A 24968-nucleotide genomic window follows, 5' to 3' on the forward strand; every position below is an offset into this window, starting at 1 on the left:
CTCTATAATATAAATTATAGGATTTACCATCTTTTGGAAGAATACCGATATATAATCATTTATATTGTCAGTAATACTCATCCATTTCTTGACAAATGGTAGTAAAGAAAGTCATTAGACTCAATGATTTCTTTCAATTAATATGAAAGGTCATAACAAGTATCTCTCCTCATCATAAAAGAACAGAAAACAATTCTGTTATTTTATCATTTACTATTTAGTATTGTTATTTTTCTATATTATTTATTCGATTATTTTAGTTATAAATAACAAAATGAGTCAATTCTTTTTTCCATAGCTTGTTACTTAATTTTTAAGCATCTAAGATTGAATTGTTAAACTACAAAATCAATAGACTCTTAAAAATGGGTTGTGTTTCATGCGTATTATTAATAATTCTTGCTTTTATTTTCCCACCTTTAGCTGTATTAATTAAAGCAGATTGTGGATTCAGTCTCTGTTTGAATATCATCTTGACTTTAATATGTTGGATCCCAGGTGTGATTCATGCTATTTACGTTGTCATAACAGATTAATAGAACTTTGTATTTTCCTAAAGGATTAATACAACTTTTGCTTTATACTTTCTTTGTTACTTTTTCGTTCCTTCTATATCTTGAGAATGTATAAAAGAAATTTTTTGAAACGAAAAATATTTCTCACGACTTTATAACAAAAACAAAAATAACTAAAATTATTCAAACTTTTCTCTTTAACAAAAAATAATCTTTTCAGAATAATATTGATTTAAGAAAATAAATTAATATAATTTTTATTAATATAAATAACATACTTTCTTTTCATTAAAATAAGATACATAAAATACAAAATAAGATAAGAGAAAAAAACACAAAAAAATCGAATCATTTATTTGTCTTTCTTTTCATTTCCAAGTTCGAAGTGCTTGCATCTCTTTAAGCATTTTTGAAGCTTATACTTGCATTTAGTACATTCGATCTTTAAGACAACTTTCTTAGTAGTTTTAGCCTTCTTCTTGAAAACTGGCTTGGTTTGACCTCCAAAACCTTGTTGCTTACGATCATATCTTCTCTTACCTTGGACATGGAGTGAATCCTTTCCTTTCTTATATTGAGAAACCTTATGTGGAGTATGTTTATCGCATCTTGGGCAATAAGTTTTCCTAGTCTTTGGAACCACAACCATCTTCTGACTTTTAGGGTTGCAATCTTTTTAGTTCATTAATGGGTTTCTTAAATAATGGTTTTATTATAATTCTTTTTAGTTCATTATTATTCTTTATGAATAACACAATTAAAAAAAATGTTATTTAGTTGAGATGGGGGAGTTGTTGAGATATATCATGCAAAGCAGATGACAAGACTCGTTGAATAGATGAGGCTATTAATTTTAATTTTTCTGGAGAAGGATTGCGAATACCTATAGCAACAATTAATGTTTCAACACCTCCTAATAATGAAAACAATTGACGAGACAAAGCAGTAGGGAATGGGTTTTGAGAATTGCTTTTTCCAAATCTAAGTTCGGTTGAAGTTTGTGTACAAACAACCCATTGACTGAAACACCCACAATCACTTAAGCAAATGAGCATTGTTTGTGTGTCTGAATATTGAGTTATTGAAACATTTATTAAATGGTCAGAGCTTATTGTTGTTGTAATTGTGTATTGTTTCTCTGTTCCTTTAATTAGTGAGTAACTTGGTTTTGTGGAAGCCATTGTAAGTGAATCAATAAAAGTCTTTTTAAATTCATTTTTTAAAATTTTAGCTTCTGAAATAATATTTGTATAAGAACAATCTCTTGAAATTACTGTGTGAAGAACGAGATATGAAAGAAACAAATAAAATAAAGTCTTATTAAAAATTATCATCTTAAAGTGTTTTACTTCATCCAATAATCTTCACTTTCATGTCTCTTCACAGGACAAAAAAATGTCTCTTTAAATGTAACCACATCAACAATATTATAAGGTGTTTAACAGAAGATTGTGATTAAAACTTGATATTGTTATTCTGAAATAAAACCGTCATAAACAACAAAAAAATACTCAACAAAAAAAAATAAGGGAAATATAAAAAGAAAAAGAAAAAAAATCTCAAAAATCAAACAAGTGAGAAAGATGTCTGAATTTCAGGAATATCCAAGTCAACCATCTGTACAGTCAGGAGATTCTACATCAGTAAAAAGTGATGAGCCAATTGAGACTACTCTTGATGAACCAGTTCTTACTACTTTGGTTTGTTCGTGTTGGAGATTGTATTATATCGTTTTTGAAATTAAAAGAAAGAGATAGAAAAGTAATAAAATGTAGTGGAGAGAAATTAAGCAAGTATGTACAAAATTATTCCATGTTGTTGTTTTCTGTACTAAAACAGAAAAAGTTATAAAAGACTGGGATTTATGGGGACCAATGCTCGTATGTTATATTCTTTCTTTATTACTTTCCATTAATATTATGGTTCGTAAAGGCAATGATGGTAAAGATGACCAATACAGTTCTTATATATTTTCCATTGTTTTTATTTGTTTCTGGTTAGGATCAATAGTTATTTCATTAAACACTAAATTCCTTGGTGGTCATTTAACTATTCCACAAAGTATCTGTATTGTTGGGTATTGTGTTTTCCCAATTTTTGTTGGTGCTATTACTACAACTATTGCAACAATTTGTTGGTCACCACTTTCTATTTATGTTGGAGTTCCAATCATGATTCTTTGTGATATCTGGTCATGTATGGGTTTGTTTTCTTTTTGTTATAATATCTTTCTGTTGAAATACTTAATATTGTTTTAGCATCATTTGGATTCCTTCAAAGTGCTATTAAATTAACTAGAAGGCCATTAGCTGTTTTCCCAATTGTGTTATTCTTTACTATGTTATCATGGTTAACTCTTGTTGTCAATATCACAGGTTTTACTAGCAATAAGGCTACCAGTGAAGCTTAAAGAAGAAAGGGAAAATTGATCTGTTTTTGACATTTCATTTATTTAAAGAAAATCAAAAAATAAAGAATAAAAAAATAAAAATAACTCAATGTTTAAAAACAATAAACCATTGACTCTTGTAGAACAGAAACAGCTATCTAAATCTACTGAGGCATATCAACAAGGGGTTATGATATATTTACTTGTTAAAAGTGGGTTTGAGGTACGAGTCAAACGTCTAGATAAAAGTGCTAAAAAGACAATTCAAAATTATCCTATAGTTTCATTAAAAAATTGTAAAACTGAAGAGGTTATTCCTTTTCAACAAAAAGTTGAGGAAGAAGCAAATTTTGCACGTAATAGAGAAGAAAAAGAACAACCTTCAGACCAAATACAACGACACTATGAAAGAAATAAAGTAACAATTGCATGTAATCGAACTATAGAATTTGTAGAGCAATTAGGATTTACTATAGAACAACGAGGAACAAGATCAACAAAATATACAGTAAAATTAAAGAAATTTTCACAAGTTATTGGTAATGGAATTAAAATAGTAAAAGAAGATATTTTTACTATTGGAGGAAGTGTTATGAAGTATATTAAAGGAACTTTTGGAAAAAATGAAGAAAGTATTATTGGAGTAGATTTATTAAATTCATTAATATTCCCAAATGTAAGTATTGATGATGTTAAACAAAAAACAGAAGGTGATACTATTATTCACAACGAAAGACTTATTAGTTATGAAGATCCTAAAGAAGAGGAAAATACTATTGAAAGTAAAGAAATAAATAAAGAAAATAAAAGTTTTAATAAATGTGAAATTGTTGATGAATTTGATTTAGGTATAGATATTCCTAATGAATTTATTGTTAAAGAAAAAAAAGATTTAACATCAGAAATAACTGGAAGTATTGTTCATTCATATGATCCTATTTTTTCATTTTATACTCCAAATGATATTAATTCAAAATGGGCTAAAAAATAAAAAGTTACTTTAACACTCTGATTATTTTATCATTATTATTCCTTCATATCATTTAATTTATTTTTTTTTTGTTTTTTGTTATTTTGTTTTATAAAATATCATAAATAACAAAAAAATAATTTAATAATTATTTTTATTAAAATTAATAAATTTGATTTATTATTTAAAATTATTTATAATATTATTAATTCATTTAATATTTAGTTTGTAGATTATTGTTTGATTGGTTTATAAACAATTGTTTTTTATTGAACAACATTTAAAAACATTTTTATACCCCACAAAAAATGATAATACAATTTTTTTTTTTTTAAATTTTTAATAAAATGAAGCAAGTGGGAGATATTAATATTGTACAAAAATAGTTTCATTTAATAAGTTTCATTCAATTTTAATTTAGTTGTTGCTTTGTAATTGGTATTATTAAATTTAATGAAGTTATATACTTCACTTAGTAAGATAAGTAATAATAAGATAAATAAAATATCTGTTATTTAAAACAGAAAACAAGTGTTAGTTATAAATAAAAAAACTAATTTTATTATAAATTTACTAAAATGATGATACTATCTTATAAAATTAATGATTATAATCCATTTGCCGAAACTCCATTAGCAAATAAGTTTTATTAAAAGGGAATTTTAACTAAATATAAAAGAAAGACTAAAATAATTCTATAATAATAGATTTAGTTACCAACGTTTAATAAGACTATAAACAAACCCTTATAAAAAAGATAATAAAGAAAATGAAATGAGTTAAAACATGAAAAGAAGTTAAAATGGTTAATTTATTTTTTTTTTTAATTATAATATAATTTAAAAAATGTCTTTTCTTTTAATTTAACTTAAAATAGGATTTTTTTTTATTGTTAAAAAATGGTTTTAATCTACTTCAAGTATAAGATTTGTTTGCCACCTCATTTTTATCTTAGAAGAAGTATGAATTATAAAAAGATAAAAAAGAAGAACTTAAAAAAATTGAGAAAAAGAAAAAGGATGTCTAGTTTTGGTGCATACATTTCAGGAGAGAGTAGTAGTGAAGGCAGTGGGTTACATCATTTATCACCAACACATCCTCACGAAAGATCAAGTTCAATTTCTCCTCAAAGAAAACAAAGAAAACAATATACAATCACGAAAAAAAGAGAAGTTTGGACAGACGAAGAACATGCCCTTTTCTTAGAGGGGTTATCTTTGTATCATCGTGACTGGAAAAGAATAGAACAACATGTCAAAACTAAAACCGTTGTACAAATACGAAGTCATGCTCAAAAATACTTCCTAAAACTCCAAAAAATGCAACAACAAAATCCATCTTCTTCTCAAGATCTTCCATTGGTAAATTCTAATTTGTCTGACAAAAAACCATTAAGTACTCTTGAAAATGGGAAGAAAAGAAGAAATTCATTATCTGCTTTTACCCCTGTTGAAAGCACTCTTGAGTATTCTATTATTAACTTTTCTAATTCTGAATTTAATTCTCCCATCAACCCTTCTTCTCCTTTTAATGAACCAGTTAACACCCAGCGTCACAATCAATATTTCCATCCGATTTATACCAATTAGACGTTTTTATCATTTTTGTGCTGTGTTTGTATTGATATTTAATTGATTTTATGTGAGAATGTTTCTTTGGGATATTTAATTTATTTATTGTATAAAATTTATTCCCTTTTTTTGTTTCTATTCATAAATCTTTTTTTGCAATACTAAAAGTTAAGTACTGAGAAATTTAGAAACGAAATAACATATTTTTTTGTTTTATTGTATTGTACTGAAATAAATAGTGTTTGTTGAAGAATGGAAACGTCAAGAAAATAGAAAATCTTAAAAACAAAACTAAAAAGATTCTCTAATCACTCACAAATGACAACACTTCAAGATGATAATTCATTAGTTACAAGTCAAAGAGCTGAATATTATCCTAATTCAAAAGCACCAAATTATAACCCACCAACAGCCCAAAATTTTAGTCAAAATCTCATTTCTCAAGAATCTGGAACTGTTCCTATTGAACAGTCTCAACAAACTTATTTTGCTAAAACTTATGTTCCTCCAAATCAATACATTTCACAATATATGTCAGAACAACCACAAAATGAAGTTCAAATAAATAACCAAATACCTCCTAATGCTATGAATGTTCAGTCATTACCTCCTTATTTAACACAACCAACTCAAATGAACCAAGAGACTACTATTCCAGTTCCATATATTCAACAACCATCTTATAATCAAAACCAATTTGTTGTACCAACACAATATGAAGAGCCTAATGTTGTTAATGATTTTGATCAATCAGATAATCTGAGGGAAAAGAAATATGCACGTTTAACTATTACTTTTGCTATATTAGGAATTTTCATGTCACCACTCTTTATTCTTTCCTTCTTATTTTCAAGAAAATCAAAGAGAAAGTCTATTAGAGTAATTGGCAATATGGCTCTTTTATGTTTTGATATTCTCTTATTAGTATTTGTCTTCTGGATCTTTACGTCTTATTAACTTTTTAAATAAATTCAATTAGAATAATTAAAACTTTTTAATAAATTTTTAAATCATTCAATTACATTTAAATGTTTAAGAATATAATAATATCATTATCTTTATTAAAAGTATGTCATAATGTTATATTAAATAATTTAGAAATGTTTTCTTATAATAAAATTCTTCTTTATCTATTAAATAGTTAAAAAGAAAATAAAAGAGTTTATTTAAAATATAATACTCTTTAAATTTATTGTAGTTTTTGTTGAATTTCATCATCATTTTTAGTTAATATTAAAAAAGAACATAGCCTCATTCTTCTTATTAATAATGTATATATTGTTTGTGCAATTCTTTCAATATCTGATTTACTAAATTGTTTTCCATCAATATTTACAGAACATATTGTTTCTATTACCAATGCTCCATTTTTTCCAGATGTTCTTTCTGTTTCAAAGACAGCACCATGTTCAGTTAAAATATCTTTCATTAAACCTAAAGAAATTATCCTTTTATTACTTTCACTTCTTCTTCTGGCAGTTTTTTCACTAATTCCATTTTTCATATCAAATTTTTCTCGTTGTTTACATCTTTGACTAACAAATGATTCAAATTGAATAATGTCGGTGTCTGAAAATTTTAATGTTTCAATTTTAAAAAATTGAAGACATACCTTGCTTGTTTTAAAGGGTTTAGATATTGTAATACTACAATTTTTATTTAATAATGCAAGGAGAAAAGTTTGTTGTTGTGTTTGATAATTTCTAAACGCTTGAAACTTTTCTTTGTGTCTTTGATTCATACCACAGTTTCCATATTATTCACAGTTTCATTTAGTTTCTTCGATTCATCATACAAAATTGAATATTACAAAGTATTAATGAATTTTCAAAACTATTACTAACTATTTTTTGTTTTAATAATATTTAATTTCATAATTCATACCCCCTACGTTTTCAATTTCAATTCTTTGAACCACATATACATTTTTAAAACCATACTATAATTTTTAAAAAACATTAATATCCTATTTGATTTTAATTTACAAAAAGTGTCATATCATAAATTTATGTAAAGATATTTATTGAATTAACATATCAAAAAATTAAAAAAAAAATAATAAAATATAAATATTGAATGAATGTTTTATTATTTTTTAAAGATTTTTATTTAAAATCTAAATAGGATATTTTTTATTAACTTTTTTATTTTTAAATTGTATTAAACAAAAAAATTGAATGAAAATGAAAGAATGAGTAATTAATAATATTATTTTAGTTCTTTCTTTATCATAACAAATAAATTATTTTATTTATTTCATTTAGTAACTCAACATTTAATATAATTATGAAAGAAACTCAACATAATAAATACCTCAACCAATAAAAATTGAATATGAAAAAAAATAAAATAACCCTAAAAATATCCTTTTTAATTCAATTTTCTCCAAACAACTGAATTGCATTTCAGTCCAGAACCAAATGCAAGTTGCCAAACTTTATCACCTTTCTTTAATGTATCAACTCTTTCAATGAACTTCATTTCATACCATACAGATGAGGATGATGTATTACCAAATCTATATAAAGTAGCTCTTGATGGCATACAATCTTCATCAGTTAATTTTAAATTTTCTTGAAGACCATCAACAATAGCTCTTCCACCAGCATGAATACAAAATGCTTGGAATGTTTCTCTGAAATTTGGCATAAAAATTTCTTTAGAGTCAATTTTTCCTAATTTTTGTTTAATGAAGAAAATAATAAATTTGATCATTTCTTTGTATGAAATAACTCGTGGCATTAATAAATTAAGGTTTTGTGTTAATGCCCTTGTAACACATTTTAATAATTCTCTACCAATTTTTACTCCAACAATTCCTTCATCATCTTCATATTGGAATACAGCATTATAAGAGTCATCATATTTACCATGATGAATACGTTGTGTATCAACACATTCAAATTTAGCTTTATTTCTCCAACTTCTTTTATTAGATAATAATATTGCGGCACCTCCCATTCTAAATAATGTATTTGATATTAACATTCCTTTAACCTTACCTGGATAATAATTCTTTGTTAAATTTTCTGTAGAAAATACAAGAATGTTAATGTTTGGATATGTCTGTAACAAATCTTTAGCTAAGTCAATTGATACTAAACCAGCTGAACATCCCATACCTGATAATGTATAATTTTTAACAGTAGTTTTTAATTTATACATATTAATTAACATTGCTGACATTGATGGTGTTGGATTAAATAATGAGCAATTAGTAATAACTATATCAATGTCTTTAGTTGGATCAATTCCTGTTTGTGCAAATAATTGATCACATGCTAATTTCATTACAATATTAACTTCTTCTCTTGCATCTGCCATTGAAACAGTAATAGGAATTCTATGAAGTGCCTCAGGTAAATATGTCTCTTCACCAAGACCTGTACGTGAAGCCAATTTTTTCTGGAAGTCTAATTGTTCTTGTTCAAATGATCCAGTTCCTTCAATAATTTTAACAAATTCTTCTGTTGTAACTTTATACTTGTCATCAGGAATTGATGTAGCAAATGAAACTAAATAAACTGGGTATGGTCTTCTTAAGTACCATATCCATACTCCAATAATAAAAATTCCTACGACTATTGCTGCTGATATATAAACTTGAAACTCTGGATTAATACTTGTTTGTTTCATTACAAAATAGAATAAACCATACATCATTCTTAATACAAAATAAAGAATAATAAAACAAATTAACTTTACAATATAGTCTAATGCTTTAGTTGTTATGTCTGGACGTAATACATTCTTATGGAGTGATGGAAGAATCTCATTTTGTTCTCCATCAGCCATTGGATACCAATAAGGTTTAAGACTTCTCTCCTTGTCCATTTACTTCAATTTGATTTCTAGTTCTTTGCTTCTTTTCCTTTCCAATCGTTCTTTGTCACTATTAACTCCTTCATCTCTGCTTCCTTTTCAATTTTTTTCTAATTTTTAATCTTTCTTTCAAATATAAAGTTATAGGGTTATTATTTGCTATTATAACTTAAATGGAATGACTCAATTTGGTAATAAAAAACAACAAAACTCAAAAATAACTCCTTGAACTTATTCAACTTTTTATTTTTTTTAAACTCACAAAAATCACGATATCATCAATTTTTGAAAAGGAAAAGATAATTAATTATTAAATTTGTTTTTGTGTTGTCAATAAAAATTAGAAGTAACTTAAATTTATTGTTGGGTCAAAGACATGTTGTAAACTCTTTAGACAAGATGGCACTTCTAATGAATGAATTTTTGGACACATTTGGAATAATGCAAGTTTCATAGAACTTGGAAGTTTCATATCTCCTAAAGACTCACACGCTTGAACTTCAAGTCTAGTAAGTGAATTAACTCCTTCTAGTCCAATAGTTTTTAGACAAGGGCACATAGCTAATGAACATGAAACAAGTGATGTAGGTAATGTTAAAGATTGAGTATCAGAGAATTTTGCTTCTAAATGAGTTAATTGAGTTAATTCTTTAATACCTTTTTTACCATCTACAACACAAAATCCATCAAGATTATCTTGTATTTCTAAATCTAAAACTCTTAATGAATGAGGGAGTTTAATAACTTCAGTTCTAGGTTTATTCATTCTTAATTCAAGTCGAGTTAATGTAGTAATTAAGCTTAAATCAAGAGGTACTATTTCAGGTTGAATATTATTATATCTTAAAAATGCTAAATGGTCTGAAACTATTGGGGCAGGTAATCTTCCAATTACAATTAAACCATAAGCGTCAAACAATTTCTCAGGTAATGATTGTTGGATAGTAGGAAGATATAGATCATTAATTTTATTAACTTGTTCTATAACTTCACTCGATGGTTCTTCAGGTACTGGAAAAGCAAATGGAGAATGATAACAAGGAATAGTAATAAGTTTTTTTGATGCTATTAATTCAAAAACAGATTTATCTGCTGTATAATCAACACCAATTATGAAATTAGGAAGAATTTTCTTGATAATTTCTACATCGTTACTATCTCTACAATTGTCTATATGAATAATACCATGTGACTTTAAGAATTGTTTTGATAATGACATTAAAGCAGCACTATCTCTCTTCATATTAATTGAATCAAGAATAATAGAGTTGAAAGATAAATCAATGATTGTAGTTGAATTATATAATGCTGTTAGTGTAACACCGTCAATTCTTATTTGATTTAAGTGGTTCATTTCATGAATAGCCCCAAGTAATTCAATACATAAACCACAAGGAAGAATTTCTGTATGAATTGATAATGAAATAATTTTTGGAGCAATAACTTTTAATAATGGAATTGTATGTGCATCAATACCAGAAAAACAAGTGATGTTAAAGAATTCAAATTTGGTTGATTGTTCTTTCCAACGAGTTTCAACATTCTTCCAAAATTCATCATCAGATAATTTGTCATCTTCTTTTGAAACACACAATGAAAATACAATAGAATATAATTCTCCAGTAATGACTTTAGCGTTTGGAAGTAATAGAAATTCTTTTTTTGTTGTAGCACCTCCACAATTAATATTTGTTTTACGACTAGTTAATATTGAGTTACATTTCTTATTAATAAAAGCAAAGGTGTATAAATCTTCTACTGAAAAATAAGAAGTGATAAGAGATAGTACTTCATTTGAACAGGTCATATTATTATTTATGATTTATATGTTCTTCTTTTGCAAAAAAAAAGGGTTTTTTAACAACAAATTTTTTTTTTTTTGTTTTTTAACACAATATTCATGTAAGTTAAGAAAAAAACCATAGTAGTAGTAAAATATTTTTTATTAAAAAATAAAGAAACTTACAATTGAGACGTTAATGAATCAAGAGATATTTATCTGTGGAGTTAAAGTTGGAGTAAATGAGATAGTTACTGGCAAATTATTGAATGAAGTTGTTTTTAACTTATTAAATCAAATAGGCATGAGTAGGTCTTCAACAATTATACAAAGCAATAAAACTTTATCATTAACACAATCTCAAGATACTGCTTATCAAAGCATACAAAAACTTGAAGAGACTCAACCTCATCCAATAGAAAGGAAAAATGATAGGTATAAATCAGCACTACTAAGTCCATCATCTCAAACTGACTTAGAAACTTCTTGTTCATTGTTTACAAATAACACACATACCATTCTAACAACTCAACAAACTAATTCTATACAAACAAAATCTGAAATTATACAACCAATTGAATCATTTAGTCCAATAGATAAAAGAATAAAAGAAAGAGCTAAAACTGAAATTATTACAAAAGAAGTTTTTATTCAAGAAGATGAAGATTTTAAGGGAGATTTAAAATATATCAAAGAGTCAATTACTTACTTTTATAAATGGACAGAATTAAGTCAATGTCGATTAATTTTTGATTCTACAATTGAATATGATCCAGATGAACATGAAGTTTCAAGTTTTAATAGGTTAATTCTCAATAAAGAAAATTTATTACTTATTTATCAAACTAATTTAAAAGGTCATTTAGCAGGAATATTTATTAAAGATAAAATAAAAGTTATTGGAAAGAATATACTCAAAGAAAATAATTTCCCATTTTCATTAAAATGTAATGGAGAATTAGATAGAACAAAAAAGTTTGTTAGATGCAAAGCACAAGGAGTATGTCCTCTTGAATTAACCTTGACACAAACAAATCAAATTGATTTAAAAAATAAACCATTTTTCTTTATCTATGGAAATAGAGATATTTCATTAAAAGTAGGATTGTCTTCATGTTACTCAACTTTAAGTGATGAGTTTATTGATATTAGAGGTACCTTAAATTGTTGTACAGCAATGGGAGGAACTTGTTTTAATGTTGGAAGAATTGTTGTAGTTCAATTATATTAAATTTAGTCTATGAAATAAATAAAAAAAGTACAAAAAAATTCAATTTCACAACATTGATTGAATAGTGGTATATAATGGAGTTTCATCTATAAAACCAACAAAAATGTTAGATTGAATCATTTGGGTAATGAAAGTTCTCCATTCATTACAATGAACACAATTTAATAACAACACGATAATTTGATTTTTCATTATTTTATTTTTAGCACATAATTGAATTGTTTTTATAATACAATCAGAAGGAATTAATTTTCTAATTTGAACAAAGTACATTGTAACAATTTCAATTAACTGAGGTATTTCTATTAATTTTTCTTGAATTAATTTAATATGAGAAGTAATTGTAAAATTCATTCCCATTTTTATTAATTGAATAACAATTTTTAATAACGCATAATTATTATTATTTACCGCTTCTTCAAATAATATATCCATTTGATATTGATTTCTTATTTCTTTTAATTCAGTAACTAGTTTAATAATAACATTACCTATTAATTGAATATTTTTTATTTGTCCATTTAATCCTTCAAGAATACTAATAAATTCTTTTGTTATTTTCATTAATAATTCTCTGTCATGTTGAATTAATTCTTTTTGATCAATAATGGAATTAATAAAATAAAGAACATTATTAATATCATCATTACTTCGTGTATTTTTTAAAATTATTAAAGCGTCATTTATAAAATCTTTTGAATACCAAGTTGATGGAACAAGAAGACGTAATGCAGAGCTTTGATGTTGAATTAATTCATGAAAATCAACAGTAAGTAAAAGTAATGGTTGTAATGCTGGTGATGAGCAATGAAGTAAAATAGGAAGAGAGTTAGGTAATAAATCAACAAATTGAAGAACTAGTTGAGGTTGTTCAATTAAGAAAGACTCAATAAAAGAATCAGATAATAAATGAACTGCAACCGAAATAGTCCAATTATCTATTTGATGAGAAGCAATATTATTTAATAACCACTCTGCATCTAATCTTAAAGATGAAGGAGGAAGAGAAATAATAAATTGAGAAGTGTATTGGTCAATAGATTTAAAATGATTTTTAAGGATAATTGAATGATAAATAGTATAAGGAATATTAGTTAAAAATTGAAACAATAATCCAACATTTTCTACATATATTAAATCTTTATTTTCACTAATAAATCTAATCATTGAAATAAGTAAATGATGTTGATGAATAATTTTTTCATTTCTCCAATAAAATAAAGTTTTAATAATATTATTTATATCATCAGAAGTAATAAATTCCCATGTTAATGTCATTAAACCATCAACCATTTTTTCATTACACAAACCTTGAGCAATTTTAAATCCAAGAGAACGTAAAGAAGGAACATGTGAATGAAGTAATAAATCAATTTCATTTTGAAGTTGTTGAGTGGCATTAGGAATAGTTAAAATATAATTAGGATAATCTTTTACTTCATTAACGTTTTTATCTTTTAAAGCAAGAAGTAACAAATGAATACAAGAAGGAGTTAATATAATCGGTATATTTAATAATTTACATTGAGTAAATAAATATAAACATTTATTTACTGATTCAATTGGAAGAGCAGAGAATGTTAAAAATTTAGGAAGAATAATTGATATTTCAGAATATTCAATAATTAATGACTTGACCTGACTATAAAATGAAGTAATTAAAACAATTAATTGATTCATTAAATCGACTTGAGTTGCTTTCCAATTAAAAGCCATTTCAAAATAAATTTTAAGAACATTGCTTTTATAAATTAAAGTAGTAGATTCTTCATTTTCTAAAGAAAGAACAGCACATAAATAATTTAATGATTCTAAAATAAAAGAATTACAAGTATTAATCATTTTAGAAGAAGAAATAAGAAGTAATAAAGGTTGTAAAATATCTAAAGCCATTTTAGAATGGTCATCTCCTTTAATAATAAATTGAGTAAAAAATTGTAATTGAGAAGCTTTTAATGTTAATGAAGTTTCTTTATTAACTGAGCATACTAAAAATGAAAAATATCCATTTGATTCTATATCATTTGAATTACCATAAATTAAAATATTTCTAATAGGTGGAGCTTTAACTGCAATAGAAAATGTTGTATAAACATTTTGAAGTAATGGTTCATAAGTTTGTTGATTAATAAATAAAATAGAAGAACTAACAAAAGTTAAAGCATCTTTTTCAGAAATAGTAATATGAGGAATAATTGTAGAAATAACTTGTAATAAAATAGCAAATGATTGAATTGGAAGAATTTTAAAAAGAGGAAGAAGAAGAGGTAAAAGAGGAATAGAAATAGAAGAAAAGATAATAGGATTTTTAAAAAGAATATTTAAAAGAATTAAAGTTTCATGAAGAATTTTAATATCATTTTGTTTTAATAAATTTAAAACAATATTAATATTTTCTGATGAATGAATAATTTCATCTTGAACATTTTCATATTGAATAAATTCATTAATAGCAATAATTGATTGTAATGGACTTGTTTTTAAATTAACAAATAAAGTACATATAAATGATGTTTCAATATAATGACTAACAATTTCTCTATGATATTGAGCTGCAATTCTAAGTATTTTATAACATTTTACCATTAATTCATCATCTATTCTAGATAAATAAATAATTCCATCAATAATTCCTCTACTTAATAAAACAATACTTGCCTCATCTCCAAATGTATTTAATAATACTTTACATAATTTTAATCCAATAATTTTTTTTTGTTTAACAGTATTAGAAATAAGAAGTTCTATTAAATCTGGATGATTTTCAATTAACATTTCTGATAAATGATATTTAGAAGAATCTCCTGATTCAATAATATCTTTAAGAATAATTGTAGCAGTAAAATTACTGTCATCTTCTTGTTTAATTGTTTTAAAAACAATTTCTAAAAAATCATCATTAGTACTAAGTTGAGAGAATAATGTTGGAAATGGTTTAAATAATAAAATTATTTCAATAATTGCATTAGTATTTTCTTTATTTTGTCTATCTAATAACATTTCTAATTTAGGTAATAATCCACCATTTAAATATGGTGCAATTGTTTTATTTGTTTTTGAATATGCAATTAATAATATTATAATTGATTGTGCATTATGTGAATCAATTATTTGAATAGTTTCTTTCCACACACTATCACTTATTTTACATTTTGTACTTTCAATACTACATGCAAAAAATCTATACATTACTTCTACTATTCTTTTTTCTTCCACTGACTCACAATATAATGTATTTAATAACTTTAACATTTCTTCACTTGCAAATTGTGTTAATATTCTTTCAATAAATTCTCCTTCTTTATTTTCTTTACTTTCTGTAAATTCTTTTCTATATTCTTTTAATTGATAATTCTCATTTTCAACAAATTCATGTGCTTTTTCAAATACTTCTATAATTTCTCCAATAGTTTGATACTCTCCTTCTTTACTTCCTTTCATACATGACACTACAATACTTCCTAATAAAAACATAATTTTTCTATGATACTCTGTAAATTTTGCTAATTCATTAAATGCATTTCCATCAATCATATTTCTTACACGAATATCTTTTTTAATTGCAAATATTAATATTTCTAATAATGTTAAATGAAATTCTTTAAATTTTAAAATGTTCATTAATGCTGGGATCATTCCTCCTTTAATTAAATCTTCTATTGTATATAGTGAGTCACTCCAATACATTAAAAATTCATTAAACGCTCGTATTTTTGCTTGGTCATTCCCATCATTAAAATATGTCCCTAATACTCCAATACATCCTTTTTGTGAATTGAGATGTTTCTCACATATCCAACAATATCTAGTTCGGTTATCAATACAATTAGAACAAAAATATCGCTGACAACATTTACATTGTGCACGTCGTACAAAAATAATTCCATATGATTTACAACAGGATGGGCAATAAGGCGTTGTATTAACTGGTTGGGGTGCAGCTTGGTAGCAAAGATATTTCTGGTTTGAATTTAATGACATAATAGAGAGTGAAATTATTAAGATGAAAGACAATCTTAATTTCAAGATTTGATAATTAGACTTGAAATTTGATTAACATTGAGTTAATTATTAAAACTATCATTAAATCTTGCCATTAATTTACTAAGAATAATTATTACTAAAAGTATAATATTTTATACTAAATATTAATAATAAAACTAAAAATCAAAATGCAAGAAACAATAACAGACTTACTTAATAAAAGTGATATTGAAAAACATTGCATTGAGGAAGAGGGGACTGTTCAATATTATGTCAATCAATTAATTAACACATTATTGATAGAAAAACAAGTCACTGAAGAAGTAATGAAACTTCAAAACGATTTAGAGGAGTCAATTAAACAAACTGAAAAGAAAGAAAAAGAAATGTATAAAAATAAAGAAGTACTTATCAAAATTAATAATGAAAAGATTGCTTTAAAAGAGAAAATGGAACGAAGTAAAGTAATGTTACAACTTGCTTTTAAACAAAACCAGATGCTTCAAAATGAAAAGAAAAGACTAAAGTTATTAGCACAACCAAAAACTAATGAGAATAATACAAAAAAATGGAAAGGAATTCGTAAAGAAGTAAAAGAAATAAGAAGAGGACTTGATGAACTTATTCAACAAGAAAAAGAAAAAAAGGTTAAAGAATTAAAAATAATTAAACTTGAAGAACTTCAAGAAGAAAGAAAAAAAGAAATTGAAGAATTAAAAAAATTAAGGGAAAAACAGCTACAAGAAAATCAAATAAAAGAAGAAAATGATGACCAAACATCAAGTAGTGAAAGTGAATATAAAATTGAACAACAAGATTCATTAAAAAAACAACCTTTTGGTAATTCTGTTTTACGTCAAATAGAAGAAAGTAATGTTATGGAAGAAGAAGAAAAAATAAATAAAGACAATAATCAGTTTAATGAAGAAGATGCATTCTTTCATTCAGACCAAACAGCAAGTGAAGAAATTGAAATGGACAATGAAGAAAGTGAAAGTGATTCAACAACATCAATTAGTAACGATAGTGACTAGTCCATACAATGTGATGATTATAATAAATTAAATTATATTTAAACTTAAACTCTCTTTTACTTTTGTTTGATAAAAAACTTATAATTTAATTTTTTATGACAAGATTAACTGAGAGTGATTTATTGCGTTTACTTGAAGAAATGAAAACAAAATATGAAGAACTTTCAAGAGCTAAAAAAGAAATTGAAGACAACAGTATTGTTAATGATTTAAAAACAAAAGTAAAAAGTTTACTTATGATTATTAGTTATTTAGAAAAGAATCAAAACAATGGAAAAGATGAAAATTATAAAAGAATAAAAGAGTTGGAAGAAGAAAATCAAAAGCTTAAGAACCAAATTGCAAGTTCTACAGTCCAAATAAATTTAGTTAAAACAATGAAGAATCTTGAAGAATTGCAAGAAGATTATAATGCCCTTGTTGAATTAAATGAAGAAATGGAAGAAGAAAATAAACAATTAAAAGAAGAAAATAAAGAACTTAAAGAACAACTTAATAAATACATAGACCAACAAGATGATGTTGAAGAATTAAAGAGATTAATTGAGGTATCAACAAACAATTATAATGAAACACATCAATTATTAATAAATCTACAAAAAGAAAATGGTAATACTCAATCTGAAGATTTAATGATAATCCAAAAGAGAACAGAAATGATTATTCATAATCAAAATGAAAGAAATAATGTATTCTTTAAATGGAGTTGTTTAGACTATAATTACAATCATCAACCAATATCTAAAAATGGAATAACTAATACATTGAAATATACGATTAAAGACCAATATGGTGGATGGACAATTTCTTTTGAATATATCCAATCACTTGGTACTATTATTGCAATATATTCCAATTCATGTTTAATTTTTCAACGACCATATTTATGTGGTTTATATAATGAATCAACAACTTTATGGGTTCAAGATAAAGGGACATATTGTATTGTTACAATAAATGATATAAATGAAGTAACTTCATATACTCCGTTGATTCTTTAATAATTAAATTTATTTATTTTAAATTAGAAAGTTCTACTAGAAAGTGAAACTTTTCATACAAGGACAATAAAAGTTTTAAAGTACATTAAAAAAAAAACTCAATAAAAAAGAAAATTGGATATGATGATGTGGATACAAGAGTTTTATAAAGAAATTTCGAGTTTATAAAATTGTTGCAAGAAAGTAAAAAACATTGTTTCATTTAGAATCAAAAAAATCTTTCTCTTTGCGTTTTAAGATTATCTGTTAAATTTAAATAACATTCAATGCTTATTATAATTATTATAACAATTTTCATTTATTGTTGTTTATCAGAAACAACAGAGATGACATGGTGTGATTCAAATGATAGAGGACTAATTCAATATGTTAATGTTTCAAAAGGGTTATGTGATTATACAGATAAAAATTGGCATGGAGTGTTATTTTCTTATTTTAGTGATAGTGACTGTTTTGAGATATATAATAGTTGTTGTTCTAAAGAGGAAACTCGAGTTGGTCTTAATGAGTTTCATTTAATTGATAATGTTTATGATGGTAGAAATTCTAAGAGAATTATTAGATTTAATTTTAAAGGAAGTCCATATGCAAGAGCATTTCATAATATTATAATTGAAGAATATCATCCAAGAATTAATTTTGTTATTAATACTTATTATATTCTTCCTAAAAGTATTATCACTTTAACAGGAAGAGAAATTACTTATGAAGATTATCCATATTTTATTATCGCAGAGTCAAGACCATTTACTATTAAAACTTCATTAGAAAATACATTAGAATATATTAATTTAAATTATACATGGGGATTTTCCCCAGGAGTTTTTATAGAAGGACATATTGCAGTAAAACTAACAAATGAAACAATAAGAAATGATTGTCAATACAGATATACATCAGATCAATATGTTATTAATAGAGGAGTTGATAATAACAATTTACAAGTATTAGATATTTGTTATTCTCATAATAGACATAGAATGGCTATTTGTGGAAGGAATGTACCAATAACATATCAAGACTGTTCTTGTTCTTATTCAAATTTTGAATATGAAAATTCAGCAATAGATTGTTCATTTTTAAGTAAGTATTTATCATTTAAAATAAAACCAAATCAAGAATTTATTCCTTATGAAAGAGAATGGTCAACACTAATAACAACTGGTGTTGATAGTAAAATTACTATACCAAAAGATTCTTCAATGATATTTTTTAATGATGTTTATTTACCAAATGCATCCTTAAGTATTGATGGTACATGTATATTTAAAGGAACTATTCATATTGAAAGGAGTGATGTTTTATATAATTTAGGTCATTTTCAAGCAACATCATTTGAATATGGTTCTATTGAAATTTCTAAAGACCCAGTACTTTTTATTGGGAAATGCAATAGTAATTTAACCGAATGTAATAAATTACTTTCAAATAGTAATATAAAAGAAGTAAATTGTGGAGGAGTTTTAAATAGATATTTATACAGTAGAAGTACATTAGGATGTAAATGTACACAAAAAGATTCTACATATTTTGAACAATCAGATTGTTCATATTTAACTGAAGGAAGACAAAATAGAATGAAATTAGTATTAGAATATAATTATAATAGTGGACTAACTAAAAAATATTGGAGTAGTATTTCAGGCAAAAAATATGAAAATGGAGAATTAATTGAAAGTATTACATTAGAAGGAAGTTCTATTATTGTTGAAAATGAGTGTGATTTTAGAAATATTAAAGTAATAGAATTAAAAGGGTCTTTAAGATGTGGTATATTATATTTAAGTAATACTACAAAAATTATTGGATATGCTGGAAGTTCTTTAAGAACTTATTCTATTCAAATTGATAATATAGTTTCAAATATGAATAAAGAGGCATTAATAATTATGGGAGATGGTGAATTTATCAGTGATGGAAGTATGAATAAAGTATTATCAAATGATCAAACAGAATGTTTTGAATTAGTTAGTTTTAATAATGAAGTATCAAAATCATTAGATGAATCTACTGATGGAAAATATGTTTCATTAGTTGTTGGTAAAATGATTCGTATTTGTCCAGAAGGGTATAATAAAGATGATAGACGTAAAATTATTTGTTCAGTAGAAAATGGAATATTTGGTAATTTTAAATATCATCAATGTCCATGCAAAGGAAATGAATGTTATTATGATCTTGGTGAATGGAAAGAGATTACTATTAGTTCTGAAAAGGAATATGATATAATTGATGGAAATATTATTATTATTAATCCAAATATTATTTTTAATAATGTAAGAAGTATTTCTTCTATTCAAAGTAATATCATACCAACTATTCAATTAAATGGAAATAATAATATAATTTCTATTAAAATAAATACAAATAAAACAATGAATATTATAAGTAATCAAAATATTTATTTATCTGGAAATGCAGAGGGTGTTAGTATTAAAACAACAAAAAATAATGGAAATATTAATATTGTTGGAGTATATAATCAAATAGGAATTAACACGAGTTATACAACAACGATAACTATTGAAAATGGTAATTCTATTGCAAGTATAAATAATCAAGGAGGATTTGATATCTCAAATAATAGTTTAATAGGAAATAATAAAGTAAGATATTCTATTGATGGAAGATGTAGAATAGGAAGAATGATTAATGAACGATTTATTTGTGACTCATGTGGAAAAGATGAAATAAAAGGAAGTTGTTTAGAAAATATAAATGTTGATAATTGTTTAACATATGGAATAACAGGGAGATGTATTGAATGTCAAGAGAAATATTATCTTAGTAATAATATTAAAGAAAACGAAATTAATCAAAAATGTATTTATTGTTTAGATAGTCATTGTAAAAGATGTTCAAAAGAAGAATGTTATGAATGTGAAGAAGGATACAAATTAGAAGAAGGAATGTGTAAATATCATGATACAAATTGTAAATTTTATTCAAATGGATATTGTAAATTATGTCAAAATGGAGAATATGTTAATAACATACAATATTGCTCAGAATGTGAAATAAATAATTGTGAAGTATGTAAAACACATAATCCAAAACAATGTGAGATATGTTCAAATGGTTATTATTTAAATAAGAGTTTATTATGTGAAAAAATAAATATAAACAATGAAACAGTAAATTCAGGAGCAATAAGTTGTTATGAAGGATATTATAATGATAATGGAATATGTAAAGAATGTAAAAAGAATAATGAATATGGGAAAGAATGTTTGGAATGTACAAACGAGAAATGTCATAAATGTGGAAATGAATATATTTTAAATAATAAACAATGTGAAAAGAATACAAATGAGTACTGTGAAGTAATAAAAGACTCTAAATGTATGAAATGTAAATACGGATATTATAATCCATCTTCATGTACAAAATGTCCAAAAGGATGTTTATCATGTTATGGGACAATAGAAAATGTTATATGTCTTGAATGTGATAATAAAAATAATTTAACTTTATGGTTAATTGATGGTCAATGTAAAAGTCAAAATCAAATATTTTTATTAAATGATTCATTAAAAATAAAAGAACATCAAAACTTAGATAAATGTAGTATTAATCAAAAAGGTATTTGTATTAGATGTTCTGATGGATATTATGAATTTAATTCAAATTGTCTTCCTTGTAATTCAAATTGTTCAAGCTGTTTAACTACATCAACACAATGTTTATCTTGTTCTGACTCTACTAAAATTGTCAGTAATTATGAATGTGTTTCTGATGAAGAATTCTCTAAATCTTGTAAACAAAAAACATTAAGTAAAGTTGGATGTGCTATTTGTAATGATGGATATTATAGAAAAGGAACATCATGTCCAAAATGTCCAAAAACAATGGAATTATGTGAAAGAGAAGATTTACCAATAAAATGTAATGTTGGATATTTTATGTATCATTCTAAAGAATGTAGACCAAAAACTGAATTAACAAATTGTGTTACAATTGATTCAATAGGTTGTAGTAAATGTTTAGATGGATATTATGTTTATGACTCTTATTGTTTTAGTTGTCTAGATAATTGTTATTCATGTAGTAATAGTAATAAATGTAAATTATGTTTTGATGGATTTGTATTAAATGGATTAAAGTGTGTGTCTTATAAAACAATAGAACATTGTGAATCTTCTTCAAACAATGTTTGTACTTCATGTTCAAGAGGTTTTACAATAAAAGGAAATATTTGTGAAAGAAAGTCTATGTGGTGGATAAGTTTAATTGTTATTCCAATATTCACATTAATAATTGTTATGATTTATTTCATACTTACGTTAATTTCAAAAAAAATAATTAGACTAAAACAAGATAATACTTTAAATTTAAAAGACTTATTCTCCTCAGAACATTTTCAAGAAGTTCTTCCTGGTATATTAGTGACAAATAATAAATTTACATTGGTTGGAGATGAATACATTCCAGTAAATGAAACAACCACTTTAAAATTAATAATTGCTAATCATGGCAAACATAAAGTTAAGATTCAATCATCTCATATCCCTTCCAAAAAATATCAATTTACTATTCAACCAAATTTAGTCTTTTTAAGACAAAATAAAGCTATTGAAATTACTATTGATATTACACCTATTTGTTCTACTACTATATTACAACAAATTAGATTTTCTGTATATAATTTTAAATTTAATAAAGAAATGGATTTTTTTGTGGATATTAATATTGAAACGGAACAGACATGTATATTAGATCCAGACGAACTTATTCAAAAGAAAAAAATTGGAGAAGGATCTTTTGGTGTTGTTTATAAAGGTGAATTTAAAGGAAATAGTGTTGCTATTAAAAGAATGAAACCAAAAGTTAATGATAGTAATTCTGAAATAGAATTTAGAAAAGAGGTAGAAATGTTAGCAAAATTTAGATGTAATTATATTATTCATTTCTATGGAGCAGTAATAATTCAAGACAATAAATGTATGGTTACTGAATATGCAAAATATGGATCAGTACAAAAAATGATTGAATCAAAACCATCAAATTCACTATCTAAAAGTATTAAAATAAAAATGTTATTAGATATTGCTAGAGGAATAGAATATCTTCACAATAATGGTATTCTACATCGTGACATTAAACCTGATAATATGTTAATAACTTCCCTTGATAATGACATTCCTGTTAATGCTAAACTTACTGATTTTGGAAGTGCTAGAAATATAAATTCATTAATGACAAATATGACATTTACAAAAGGTGTTGGAACACCTTCTTTTATGGCTCCGGAAATATTAAAAAGAAAAAAATATAAAACAGCCGCTGATATTTATTCATTTGCTATTAGTATTTACTCTGTTATGATTTGGGAAAATCCTTATCCAAAACAAGAATTTGAATATCCTTGGGTTATTGCCACTTTTGTAGCTTCTGGACATCGAAGACCACAAAACAATTTACCTGATTATGTTTATAAACTTATATGTGAATGTTGGTGTGATGAACCAACTAATAGACTAAATATAGAACAAACAATAAAACAGCTTGAAATTATTCAAAAATCCATTCAATCAAAACATCATTAATTTTTTGTTATTTATTTATTTTTTTTTCATTTTAAATATTTTAATATTTAAAAAAACAAAAAATTAGAACACTAATAATAGAACTAAAGTTTATTTGTTGAACATCTTAAAATTATCAAAAAATAAATGAAAGTATTAAAATACATATTCAACATTTTGTTAATGATTTGTGGGGTCTGTTTTGTTGCTTTGAGTGGATATTATATTTATGAACTTTCATTTTCCATTCGAGAAGGAGAACAAATCTTTAATCTTATTGTTAATGCATTAGCAGTTTTAGTACTTAATTTCTTAATGATTACAATGTGGCTTGCATGTATCTTTGCAAATCGAAAAATGTTTCTTAATGTTTGTCTGATTTCTTTTCAATCATTCGTTTCATCGGAAATATTTTTTTATTTCTTATGAAAAAGATGATTATTTTATTTTAAATAGAAGAAAAGGACACTTATATTTAAAGGTGTTTATCATATCAGGAACGTCTGCTGTGGTTACGATTATTCAATTTGTCCTTAGCATTATTTTAAGATCAAGTTGTAATAATGATAATAATTATGTTGGTTATCAAGCTTTTTGTGATACCTTTGCCAATTTCTCTTGGATGGCTCCAGTCATTATTACTTTTGTATTGGATGTATTAACTGCTATTTTTTCAATTATCCGTTTCGCTTTCTACAGAAAGTGGGAGTGGGACTAATTCCATTAATTTTTGTTTTTTCGTTATTTTGTGTAAATCAAGAGTTAAAAATTATTATTCCTTAAATTGAATTAAAATTAATGTCATTACATTTAAGTTAATTGTTCAAACAACACTTCACAAATAAAGTAAGATAAAACCACATTCTTTCTAATAACTTTTTAGTTGACTTCATTTTAATTTGGTTATTGTATTTTCTTTGAAAATATAAAATAGAAAATCCAATTCTCTCAAAGAATAATTACAACTGAAAACATTAGAAATAAATGTGTTTATAGAACAATAGTAAATGAAAAAGTCTTGTTTGTAACCAAGGGATAATAAAAGATAGAAATGAAAATTAAATAAATTTAAAAATAAAACAAAAGTATATCTTATTTAAAATATTCAATTAATAAAAATAATAATAAGCAATTAATTAAGTATTA

The 24968-nt window shown here is 24.8% G+C and overlaps 15 protein-coding genes across 15 annotated transcripts; 9 read left to right on the forward strand and 6 right to left on the reverse strand.

Moving 5' to 3' along the window:
* Positions 1-365: 365 nt before the first annotated feature.
* Positions 366-536, forward strand: ENU1_050970 (hypothetical protein; the record flags this gene model as incomplete). The annotated part of the gene is made up of 1 exon (XM_008857858.1): positions 366-536. The coding sequence occupies one exon, from the start codon at positions 366-368 to the stop codon at positions 534-536; it is 171 nt and encodes a 56-aa protein (XP_008856080.1).
* A 331-nt stretch (positions 537-867) lies between these two features.
* Positions 868-1164, reverse strand: ENU1_050980 (ribosomal protein L44 protein; the record flags this gene model as incomplete). Its single annotated transcript, XM_008857859.1, has 1 exon — positions 868-1164. One exon carries the CDS (start codon positions 1162-1164, stop codon positions 868-870), a length of 297 nt encoding a protein of 98 aa, XP_008856081.1.
* Positions 1165-1288: 124 nt separating this feature from the next.
* ENU1_050990 (hypothetical protein) lies at positions 1289-1696 on the reverse strand (the record flags this gene model as incomplete). The annotated part of the gene is made up of 1 exon (XM_008857860.1): positions 1289-1696. The coding sequence occupies one exon, from the start codon at positions 1694-1696 to the stop codon at positions 1289-1291; it is 408 nt and encodes a 135-aa protein (XP_008856082.1).
* Positions 1697-3013: 1317 nt separating this feature from the next.
* Positions 3014-3895, forward strand: ENU1_051000 (hypothetical protein; the record flags this gene model as incomplete). Its single annotated transcript, XM_008857861.1, has 1 exon — positions 3014-3895. The coding sequence occupies one exon, from the start codon at positions 3014-3016 to the stop codon at positions 3893-3895; it is 882 nt and encodes a 293-aa protein (XP_008856083.1).
* Positions 3896-4893: 998 nt separating this feature from the next.
* Positions 4894-5463, forward strand: ENU1_051010 (Myb family DNA-binding protein, SHAQKYF family protein; the record flags this gene model as incomplete). The annotated part of the gene is made up of 1 exon (XM_008857862.1): positions 4894-5463. The coding sequence occupies one exon, from the start codon at positions 4894-4896 to the stop codon at positions 5461-5463; it is 570 nt and encodes a 189-aa protein (XP_008856084.1).
* A 300-nt stretch (positions 5464-5763) lies between these two features.
* On the forward strand, positions 5764-6402 carry ENU1_051020 (hypothetical protein; the record flags this gene model as incomplete). Its single annotated transcript, XM_008857863.1, has 1 exon — positions 5764-6402. The coding sequence occupies one exon, from the start codon at positions 5764-5766 to the stop codon at positions 6400-6402; it is 639 nt and encodes a 212-aa protein (XP_008856085.1).
* Positions 6403-6634: 232 nt separating this feature from the next.
* On the reverse strand, positions 6635-7186 carry ENU1_051030 (hypothetical protein; the record flags this gene model as incomplete). Its single annotated transcript, XM_008857864.1, has 1 exon — positions 6635-7186. The coding sequence occupies one exon, from the start codon at positions 7184-7186 to the stop codon at positions 6635-6637; it is 552 nt and encodes a 183-aa protein (XP_008856086.1).
* A 629-nt stretch (positions 7187-7815) lies between these two features.
* On the reverse strand, positions 7816-9279 carry ENU1_051040 (fatty acid elongase, putative; the record flags this gene model as incomplete). Its single annotated transcript, XM_008857865.1, has 1 exon — positions 7816-9279. The coding sequence occupies one exon, from the start codon at positions 9277-9279 to the stop codon at positions 7816-7818; it is 1464 nt and encodes a 487-aa protein (XP_008856087.1).
* A 328-nt stretch (positions 9280-9607) lies between these two features.
* Positions 9608-11074, reverse strand: ENU1_051050 (hypothetical protein; the record flags this gene model as incomplete). The annotated part of the gene is made up of 1 exon (XM_008857866.1): positions 9608-11074. The coding sequence occupies one exon, from the start codon at positions 11072-11074 to the stop codon at positions 9608-9610; it is 1467 nt and encodes a 488-aa protein (XP_008856088.1).
* Positions 11075-11246: 172 nt separating this feature from the next.
* ENU1_051060 (hypothetical protein) lies at positions 11247-12278 on the forward strand (the record flags this gene model as incomplete). Its single annotated transcript, XM_008857867.1, has 1 exon — positions 11247-12278. One exon carries the CDS (start codon positions 11247-11249, stop codon positions 12276-12278), a length of 1032 nt encoding a protein of 343 aa, XP_008856089.1.
* Positions 12279-12323: 45 nt separating this feature from the next.
* ENU1_051070 (hypothetical protein) lies at positions 12324-16259 on the reverse strand (the record flags this gene model as incomplete). Its single annotated transcript, XM_008857868.1, has 1 exon — positions 12324-16259. The coding sequence occupies one exon, from the start codon at positions 16257-16259 to the stop codon at positions 12324-12326; it is 3936 nt and encodes a 1311-aa protein (XP_008856090.1).
* Positions 16260-16450: 191 nt separating this feature from the next.
* Positions 16451-17296, forward strand: ENU1_051080 (hypothetical protein; the record flags this gene model as incomplete). Its single annotated transcript, XM_008857869.1, has 1 exon — positions 16451-17296. The coding sequence occupies one exon, from the start codon at positions 16451-16453 to the stop codon at positions 17294-17296; it is 846 nt and encodes a 281-aa protein (XP_008856091.1).
* Positions 17297-17391: 95 nt separating this feature from the next.
* Positions 17392-18297, forward strand: ENU1_051090 (hypothetical protein; the record flags this gene model as incomplete). Its single annotated transcript, XM_008857870.1, has 1 exon — positions 17392-18297. One exon carries the CDS (start codon positions 17392-17394, stop codon positions 18295-18297), a length of 906 nt encoding a protein of 301 aa, XP_008856092.1.
* A 326-nt stretch (positions 18298-18623) lies between these two features.
* Positions 18624-23843, forward strand: ENU1_051100 (tyrosine kinase, putative; the record flags this gene model as incomplete). Its single annotated transcript, XM_008857871.1, has 1 exon — positions 18624-23843. One exon carries the CDS (start codon positions 18624-18626, stop codon positions 23841-23843), a length of 5220 nt encoding a protein of 1739 aa, XP_008856093.1.
* A 162-nt stretch (positions 23844-24005) lies between these two features.
* ENU1_051110 (hypothetical protein) lies at positions 24006-24540 on the forward strand (the record flags this gene model as incomplete). The annotated part of the gene is made up of 2 exons (XM_008857872.1): positions 24006-24191; positions 24304-24540. 2 exons carry the CDS (start codon positions 24006-24008, stop codon positions 24538-24540), a joined length of 423 nt encoding a protein of 140 aa, XP_008856094.1.
* Positions 24541-24968: the final 428 nt, after the last annotated feature.

Source organism: Entamoeba nuttalli (genome assembly GCF_000257125.1).
Source record: "Entamoeba nuttalli P19 unplaced genomic scaffold asmbl_2996, whole genome shotgun sequence".
Classification (NCBI taxonomy): Eukaryota; Evosea; order Mastigamoebida; family Endamoebidae; genus Entamoeba; species Entamoeba nuttalli.